Source organism: Pelodiscus sinensis, chromosome 31 (genome assembly GCF_052426305.1).
Source record: "Pelodiscus sinensis isolate ZL-2025 chromosome 31, ASM5242630v1, whole genome shotgun sequence".
Lineage (NCBI taxonomy): Eukaryota > Metazoa > Chordata > Testudines > Trionychidae > Pelodiscus > Pelodiscus sinensis.
The window spans coordinates 4,600,540-4,609,810 of record NC_143082.1 but is presented as its reverse complement, the minus strand read 5'-3'; the positions used below and the strand labels follow the sequence as shown (position 1 = coordinate 4,609,810).

Below are 9,271 nucleotides of genomic sequence, written 5' to 3'. Positions count from 1 at the left end.
CTTTGCTTTCCCCCAGCCCTGGAAAGTTCCCAGGCCTTAAGAACTGACCCCAGCCAGCATGTTCCAGCACCTCTGTTTATTGGGGGGGGGGGGCGGGCGCGGGACTCAATTCGCATGGGGCTCTAGGGAGCCTCCGGGCTGTCCTTAGCCCTACACAGCTGCTGGGGGACAGTCACTGCGCACACAGGCTCACGGTCCCAGCAGTTGCTGGGAGGTTGGGGCACCAGGAAACTGGCCTTAAGGGGGTGCAGGGCCACGAGGAGAAGGCTGCAGCCTGGAATTCAATACAGAAATGCTCCATCCTGTCTGGGTTGCTGGTGCAGCCCCTTGGAGCCTGCCTAAGAGGTACTAGCTCCCCCCCCCCCCCCCCACAGCTGTCACTAAGCCCCCTTGAATCCAGGGCCATGAGCCGCACCAAACCTCAGCAGAGAGCTGGAAGTTTGGCTGCATCACTGCCCTTCCCAGCCTGCTGGCAAACACACTGCCCCTCACTCGAGCAAATACGGCCGGCGTCGCAGTCCTGGACTGCCCCCCGCCCCCTCTTCCTACCCTGGTAGCGCGGCTGGAACCCGGCCCGCTGCCTCCCTATGCCCTGGCCACACCCCGGCCGGGCTGCCTGCCTATGGAGGCTTTGATCAGCCGGGTCCAGTCCCACCAGCGGGCGTGAGGGGCACCGGGATACAGGCAGGGTCCTAGCCCCAGTGCTGGGAGGGGGCAGGATTCCTGGGGCCCAGCCCAGCCGCAGGGCCTCCGTCCTCAGCCTTGCGAAAGCTGGTTTAAAAAAAATCCCATTAAAACCCCACATGAGCTAAAAAGAGGGGGTGGGGGGGCTGCTGTCTAGATCAGTGGTCCCCAACCTTTTGGGGCTGCCGGGGGCGGGGCCACTCACGTGCGAGGCTGCACACGCGCCCAGGGGCGGGGCTATCCATACGTCACGTGCCCGGTGCTGGCGCTGCCTATGCACAGCACTCCCGAGGGTCAGCGCTGCTCCTACGCCTCGCCCCCAGGAGCCGGCAGCACCCACGAGCCTCGCGCCTGGGGGCGGGGCTGTCCACGTGCTGCGCGCCCAAGGGCAGGGCCGGCCCCGGTCACTCGGCGGGCGCACCGAAATGGCCCGCGGGCACCGTGTTGGGGACCACTGGTCTAGATCGATGCTCCTAAACACGGTCCCTCCCTCTCCCCCGGGCTGGGGCCGAGGTTCTGCTGCTTTCACAAGGGCCGTCCACACTAAAGCTAGGGTCTCACTACGGGGGGGGGGATCTCTATCCGAGCAGCCTGTGCTGTCCAGGGGGGAGGGAGGGGGTTGGCGCCTGCGTCTCATGGAGACTTGTTATAGGCCATGTCCCGCCTCTTCCTCCACTGCAGCATTTTGAGGAGGCTGAGGCTGGCTTTGAAGAGCCGGTCGTGCTGGAAGATCATGTGGTGGAAGGCGTTCAGAGGCAGGTTCCCGCTGGGGTCGGCGTGCTTCAGGGTGGTCATGGGCGTGTAGAGGCTGTTGGTCTGGTAGCGGAAAGGCGGCTTCTCGGCCAGGATCACCTTGGCCGTGTGCTGGGGGGGCGGAGGAAGGGACGGGCTGTTAGACACTCGGCCGTGCGCCCTCCGCTTCACCCGTAACGGTCTGGGCATGGATCAGCCCCGGGTCCACCGGCCAGACCCCCCCCGGTGTTTGTAGAACACCCTGCTGGGGCACCTAGACACTACTGTAATACACCTAGTGAATGTACAGCGCCCAGCACCGGTGGTTGCTACCATAATACACCTAATAAAAGGTACAGCACCATTGGTAGGGTGTCTAGATGCTACCATAATACACCTAGGCTGTGTCTACACTGGGCCACTTATTCCGGAAAATCAGCCGCTTTTCCGGAATAAGCTGCGAGCTGTCTACACTGGCCCTTGAATTTCCGGAAAAGCAACAACACTCTACTGTACAAAATCAGCCGCTATTCCGGAAAAACCATTCTGCTCCCGCTTGGGCATAAGTCTTTATTCCGGAACACTGTTCCGGAAAAGGGCCAGTGTAGACAGCCCAGTAGTCTTTTCCGGAAAAAAGCCCCGATTGCGAAAATGACAGTCGGGGCTCTTTACCGGAAAAGCGCATCTATTACGGTACTGCCTACAAGCCGTACCCCACTATACTAGGTGTATTACGGTACTGCCTACAAGCCGTACCCCACTATACTAGGTGTATTACGGTACTGCCTAGTAGCCCCAACTATGGGTCAGGTCCCACTGCGCTAGGTGCTGCAGACCCACAGAACAGAAGGCTGGGGGCTGCCCCATGGCCTCACTCTCTAAGGCAGCCTGAATCTCCTGCGGGGCTGAGCTGATGCCACCAGGTGGGGGTCTGGCCCAGCGAGCTGTTACCCCGAACTTTTCCCAGATTCAGCAGAGAGCTTGCAGGGGAGCCAGGACTCCCTGATTCTGTTCCCAGCTTGGGGAGGAGAGTGGGGCCTGGGAGCCAGGACTCCAGGGTTCAATCCCAGCTCGGCAAGTCGCTTCCCTACACCTCAGTTTCCCCCCTCTGTGAAATGGGCGTAGCGGTGCCCTGCTCCACCATTTCCACCTTGATCTCCCAGCGCTGAGCGGTAGCACGTTTGCTTCCGCGCTGGCCGCCCTGCCCTTCCACAGCCCCACCCCGCCCTGCCCCCCGCGGCAGGTCACTGACAGGCTGGGCAGCGTGTGAAGACTGAGCCCAGAGACGATGCTGGCAGCCCCCGCTGATGCCAGGGCTGCCAGCTGGATTTGGGGGTGCTCAGCGCCCCAACAAGCAGGCCCCTGGGCTCGAACTGCCCACCCTCTGTCCGCTGCATCAGGGTCCCTGAGCCTTGCTTGGAAGGGCCCCCAAACTCCAGGGGGTGGGAGCCGAGTGCCATGGGGCTAGGAAGGGGGCGGGAGGGGTCTGTCTGAGCACAGGAGGGTGGGGAGACAGTTCTCTACCTCAGCCACCTCCTCCGGCGACTGCCCCAGCGCCGTGAAGACTTCCTTGGAGTAGGTCATGTAGAAGCCCTGGAATATGTCCAGCGTCTCCTTGTCCACGGCCGACAGGTCCATGGCGGCGGCTTCCTCGTAGAGTTTCCTTTCGAACTCGGTCGTCACCGGCCCGGGCTCCATCAGGCTGATGCTGGGGAGGAGCAGGAGACGGTGAGTGACACGTGGCAGCGCCCGCACCCACCCAGCCAGCGCCCCTTTGGGCAAACGCAGAGGGCAGCTGCTGTGCAGGGTGCAGCCTGGGCCAGACGGGCTGGTGCCCCTCCCCCTCAGACCACTGGGCCCCTCGTCTGGCCCCCTTCCATGTCAGCTCCCCCACCCCTCCCCCTTGTACCCCTCCAGCCCCTTCCACCCCCAAAAGCTCCATCCACTCCTCCCCCTTCCACCCCCCAAAGCGCCATCCGTTCCTCCGTGTTCTACCCCCCCACTCCATCCACCCCTCCCCCATTCACTCCCCACTCCAACCACCCCTCCCCTTTCTACCCCCCACTGCTCCATTCACCCCTCCCCCCCCCCCCCCCCCCCCCGACTTACTTCACGCCAAACTTCAGCGCCTGCAGGGCCAGGCTCTCGCAGAAGCCCTCCACGGCGAACTTGGAGGCGGAGTAGACATCGTTGAAGAGGAGGCCTGGGGAGCGGTGGGGAGAGGGATTCAGCCCCCCACATGAGCCGTGGGCGGGGAGGGAGCTGGGCCGGCCAGGGGAAGGCTTGGCAGGGCTGGATGGGACAAGGGTCGGCTGCTGGAGCGCGGAGACGTCTGCCCCGTGCTGACCAGAAGTGTCCCGCTGGCTCCTGGGTCCCCCATGGGTCTGAGGGCTCGACTGTAAGGTCTTTGGGGCAGAGACCAGCTTCTCGCCCTGTTTGTGCAGCACCCGGCACGGAGGGGACCAGGGCCACAGCTGGGCCTCCTAGGTCAGTGTCCCCGGGGGGAGGGGTGCTCCGGGAGGCTTCCACTCAACAAGGGTCCCTCACCCCCAAAGGCAGCCTGGCCCCGCCCTCCTCTCCCCCACACCAAGGCGCAGCCAGTCCCCAGGGGCCACGGCCCCCCGCCCCCACCTTGCAGCCCCAGCACGCTGCTCATCACCACGATGTGGCCCCGGCGCCGGCGCTTCATGTCGGGGAAAACCTCGCGCACCAGCCGCACCAGCCCGAAGAAGTTGGTGTCGAAGAGGCTCTTCATGGCGGCCACGCTCTGGCTCTCCACCGGCCCGATCATGCCCAGCCCTGCGTTGTTCACTGCAACGGACGGGGGCCTGTGAGCCCCTGGACCCGCCCGGGGGGAGGTCACAGCTGCTGTAGCCCCCCCCCCCGCCTCCAGTGGCGCAGCCTGGGAGCCCCACTGTGCTGGGGGGCCCTGTGATCCCCGCTTCCCTCCAGCAGGGGGCAGTGCGTGTTACCAAAGGCAGAGGCACCCCTGGTCTGTGTGGCTCCCCACCCGCCTCCGGCTGGCCCCTGCCGTGGGGCGACCCACAGGCCTCATGGCCAGATGTGCTGGACAGGCCAAGGGGGGAGATACCAGAATAGATGGGCCCAGGGGCCCGATCCCATATGGTTCCCCCTCAGCCGGAGCCCGGCGCTACTGGGAAAGCGGCGAGATCCCGGCTTTGTGGAGCAGCCCCCTCGGTGCTCAGCCGAGCTCCCATTGGGTCGCCACCAGCAAGGCCAGCGCCCCCCCCCGCTCCCCGCGTGAGACCCTGCCCCACATGGCTGCTCTAGTGACCAAGATCCACAACCTGATGGATTTTTAGCAGGGGCAAAGGGCGGAGCCTAAACCGGCAGGCCTACGTGGGCGGAGCCTAAACCGGCAGGCCTACGTGGGCGGGGTCTAAGGCAGGCCTAAGAGGGTGGGGTCCAAGGTACTCAGGACCCCCTCCTCTGGAGGAACCCCCAGCTGCCCCAGGCCCCCACAGTGGAGTGAGGGGTAGACAAGCGACACTGTCTGCAGGGAAGCGCGCAGCCCCCACCGGCTTTCCAAGCCCGGCAGCCCCGGCAGGGCTCCTACCCAGCACGTCCACTCTCCGCTGGGGGATGGCCTCCACGCAGCGCCGGATGGACTCCTCGCTCGTCACGTCCATCTGGCGGATCTCCAGGGTCTCGTCCAGCACCGGCCCCGCCTGCTTCTCCAGCTCCTGGCGCTTGTCCAGGTTCCGCATGGTGGCGATGACTAGGCAGAGCGATCGGGGCATGAAGCTGGAGTTGGGGGGCTGCGCTCCGTGCTGAATCCAATGCACTAGGGGGCGCTGTGTGGCAGGTCCGGGGGGAGGGGGGGCGCTCTCCCCTGGCAGCCTCAGTGTCCCAGGGTGACACCAGCGCAGAATGGTGCCTTTTCCCCAGGCAAGGGGCCTGCCCCATCAGACATCCCACGCCGCAGAGCTGCCCCTTCCCGCCCCGGTCCGGGTGGGTAGCAACTCTCTGCCTCTCGAGACCCTCCGAGCTGTTACCCGCAAGCCCAACCCTCCTCCAGAAGTGGCTGAGCAATCTCTGCATCAGCAGCTGCCGTGTCCCACCCCAGAGGTGGCTGCATTTCAGGGGCGGGTGAACAGTCCCCATATAAACAGTTACCACATCCCGTCCCTCCCCAGAGGTGGCTGCATTTCAGGGGTGGGTGAGCAGTCCCTGTATAAACAGTTACCACGTCCCGTCCCACTCCAGAGGTGGCTGCATTTCAGGGGCGGGTGAGCAGTCCCCGTATAAACAGTTACCACGTCCCGTCCCACTCCAGAGGTGGCTGCATTTCAGGGGTGGGTGAACAGTCCCCATATAAACAGTTACCACGTCCCGTCCCACCCCAGAGGTGGCTGCATTTCAGGGGCGGGTGAACAGTCCCCATATAAACAGTTACCACGTCCCGTCCCTCCCCAGAGGTGGCTGCATTTCAGGGGTGGGTGAACAGTCCCCATATAAACAGTTACCACGTCCCGTCCCACTCCAGAGGTGGCTGCATTTCAGGGGCGGGTGAACAGTCCCCGTATAAACAGTTACCACGCCCCTTCCCACTCCAGAGGTGGCTGCTTTTCAGCACTGGCTGAACGATCTCTGTATTGCCAGCAGCCATGCCCCACCCCAGAGGTGGCTGCATCTCCATGTTGGGAGAAGCGGTTTGGGACGTGGGCCATTAATCTCCCAGCCCTCCGCCCCATGTTGCGCCTCTTCTCCAGCTCTTTAACTCCCCTCCCCTCGCCTCTCACCTCGGAACCGCTTCAGCTCATCTCTAGCCAGCCGCACGGCCAGAGCCAGCCCGATCCCGGAAGAACAGCCCGTCAGCAGCACATTCCTGCAGGACATCCCGTCTGGCTGGCTGGCTGTCCGAGCAAGAGAAATCAGGGGGGAGGCAAAGGGGGGTCTAGTGGTTAGAGCAGGACTGCTGGGTTCTGTTCCCAGCTCTGGGAAGGGAGCAGGGCCTAGCAGTTAGGGGAGGGAGGGGAGAAAGAACTGGGGATGAGGACAGGGGTTCTTGCTGCAGCTCTGGGAAGGGAGTAGGGCCTAGTGGTTGGGGGGGAGGGGAAGGGCAGCATTGGGCATCAATTTCCTGGGTTCAATTTCCCAGCTGGGGGGGTGGGAAGTGGGGTTTAGCAGAGGGGGGAGTGAGGCATCAAACACTGATCTACTCTGCCGTGCCAGTCTCCCCCCCCGCCAGCCTGTGAGCTCAGCTTGTCCTAGGAGAGGATTTCCACCATGCTGGCGCCAGCCCCTCCCCCTCCCGCAGGACAACACACTGCTCTGCTCTGGCCTCGTATTCCCGCAGCCGGCGCCGGCTCTGCCCCTGGACCCGCCCGTAACCAACCGGCCCAGCCCCTGGTGCAGACACAGCCCGGGCAGCCCTGGGGCCTCTCGCGCTGCCGGAACCCCCCGGCCCTTGATGGGGGCTGCGTCCACACGCCACCCCCCGGAGGCCCATGCAGCCAGGCCAGCCCTGGCAGGAAGGGCAGCGGTTCTACATCCCAGCTCAGCCCCTGGAACAAGCTCCCCCTCCCTGCTCCGGTCTATTTAAGCCGCAAGGTCTTTGGAGCAGGGGACCGGCTCTCCCCCAGCACCACGGGCCCCCTGATCTCAGAGGGTGTCCCTGGGAGCTACCATAACACCCCTAATAACTCGGCCAGCTGGCAAGACTCCGCAGCTCCTTTGGCCAGGCCAGACGCAACAGGAGGGAGCCCGAGGGCTGTGCCAAGGCAGTCGGCAATTAATAATTAACGGGCCACAGCTCCTCATGGCAATCGCTGACCCAGATCTCAGCTAGATCCATGCCAGGGATCTCTCCTGACCCAGTTCTGACCCAGCGACGCTGCTCCTCCGGGCGGGGGATTACGGCCAGTCAAAGGGCCGGAGCTGGGCCATCGTGGCCTTGCGCCCTGCTGGGGACCAAAGGGCCATCCTGCCATCTCCCGCGGGCATCTGGGAATCCCCCCAGCAGGATCCCAGGAGCAGAGAGCTGACCACGCGGGAACAATTCAGATGGGCCGGGCCAGCAAGGAGGAGGTTCTGCTCCTGGGTGATTCCTGTTTAATTGGGCTCCGGCGTCACGGACATAGATCTCGACCGAGGCGCCGAAAGCTCTTTCCAAAGGGAGCGCGCCCAAGGCAAGTTCACAGCGGACTCCCTGGGGGGGGGCTACACCCAACAAGCCCCGTCGCGCCTCGGAGGAAAGGCAACACTTCTAGGGCCGTGGTTTGGTTCCTCGGGAGCCCCTAGAATCCAGAGCGGAGATCCGGGTCCCCCGTTGTGCCGCAGAGAGTTAAGGGACAGGCCCTGGCCCCGAAGAACTCACAATCGAAAGCAACCGGCGGAGGAAGCTTTCCAGCTCGGACGCAGCCTCCGTGTGTGAGTGGTGGCAAGTTATGGCCGACCTGTGCCTCAGTTTCCCCACCTGCAAAACAGGGCTAATAACAATCCCTTTCTCTGGGCCTTCTGAGGGCTGGCTCTGGCTCTCGCTGTATCCTACAGGAGCTGGCTCATCCGGGCCCAGGGCAAAAGCCAGGCCGGGAGCAGCGGCATGTGGGAGTCTGATCTGGGCAGGGTGAGAGGGGTCAGTTCTGGGCCATACACACCCCTCCCAGGGAATTCAGGGCTCCTGCTCAAAACCGCACCAGCTCGGTGACCTTCGCTGGCTCTGGGGAAAAGCCGCAACCCCCGCCAGCCTGTCTAATCTGGGCTGAGCTCCGGCCCAGCCAGGCTCAGATGGGGCTGCTCTCTCCCTCCCAGGGAGGTCCCCCCAGCCCCGGGGGGCTGCCCCACCCTGGAAGGTGATTCTCAGGCCAGCTCCAGAGACCTTCTGTGCTTGCAATGGGCACCCCCCCACACACACACACCTTGTCCCTGCTGCAGGACCAGCCCCCAACCTCCCCTTGCATTTTGTACCCCCACTTCCAGCTCCACCCTCCCCTCCCCCAATGCAGCCCCTCCCAGATCTGCTCCCCGATCTTTCCAGCCCCTCCCAGGGCCCCCAGATCGGCTCCCCATTGCACCCCATCTTCCTTATCCCACTGCACCCCCCCCCCGCCTCCTCCATCCCCGCTGCACCCCCAGATTGCCCCCGCTGCACCGCGCACCCCCTGGCTCTCAGCTCTGCCGCGGGCCCCCCTGGGCCCGAGCCGCCCGGCGCCCCACCTCCCCCCGCGCCCCCGCTTTCTCCGCCGCCCGGATCCCCGCCTACCTGCGGCGCTGCGGGCTGGAGTTTCCCCGGCTCAGCCAGTCCCCGCCTCGCAAGGGCGGCCGCTCCGCTTCGCCCCGCAGCACGCCGGGGCTTGTAGTCCCCGCCAGCCGGCCCGGCCCGGCGCCCCCCAGCCCCCGGCTCCTGCCGCGCCCGCCCCGCAGCCTTGCTATGGCAGGGTCGTGGGGCTTTGTTATGGTAGGGTCGCCTGTGCGGTAGCTTGTTATTGTAGAGTCGCGGGCGCTGTAGCTTCGCATGGTAGGGCTAGAGTCTGCACGTGAGGCTTTGTTATGGTAGGGTCGCTTGTTCAGTAGTTTGTCATGATAGGACTGGAGCGTCCACGGGGGGCGGGGCTTCGTTATGGTAGGGTCGCCTGTGCGGTAGCTTGTTATTGTAGGGTCGAGGGCACTGTAGCTTGGCATGGTAGGGTTGGAAGCCTGCACGTGGGGCTTTGTTATGGTAGGGTCGCCTGTACAGTAGCTTTTTATGATAGGGCTGGAGCGTCCACGGGGGGAGGGGCTTCATTATGGTAGGGTCGCCTGTGCGGTAGCTTGTTATTGTAGGGTCACGGGCACTGTAGCTTGGCATGGTAGGGCTGGAGCCTGCACGTGGGGCTTTGTTATGGTAGGGTCG

General features: G+C 64.3%; 1 protein-coding gene across 3 annotated transcripts; it reads right to left on the bottom strand.

Annotated features, from left to right (window-relative positions):
• Positions 1-61: 61 nt before the first annotated feature.
• LOC102457369 (retinol dehydrogenase 8) lies at positions 62-8,770 on the bottom strand. Of its 3 annotated transcripts, none has more exons than XM_075902302.2 (8): positions 8,642-8,768; positions 7,757-7,855; positions 6,180-6,293; positions 4,994-5,155; positions 4,048-4,227; positions 3,526-3,619; positions 2,941-3,124; positions 62-1,548 (listed from the first exon to the last, which is right to left on the bottom strand). In XM_075902302.2, the coding sequence occupies exons 3-8, from the start codon at positions 6,274-6,276 to the stop codon at positions 1,318-1,320; spliced, it is 948 nt and encodes a 315-aa protein (XP_075758417.1). In that variant the 5' UTR covers positions 6,277-6,293; positions 7,757-7,855; positions 8,642-8,768; the 3' UTR covers positions 62-1,317. The 3 variants fall into 3 exon arrangements, with proteins under 3 accessions (XP_075758417.1, XP_075758418.1, XP_075758419.1); XM_075902303.2 differs by having other exon boundaries at positions 8,538-8,643; XM_075902304.2 differs by lacking the exon at positions 7,757-7,855 and having other exon boundaries at positions 8,642-8,770.
• Between the last annotated feature and the right edge of the window lie 501 nt (positions 8,771-9,271).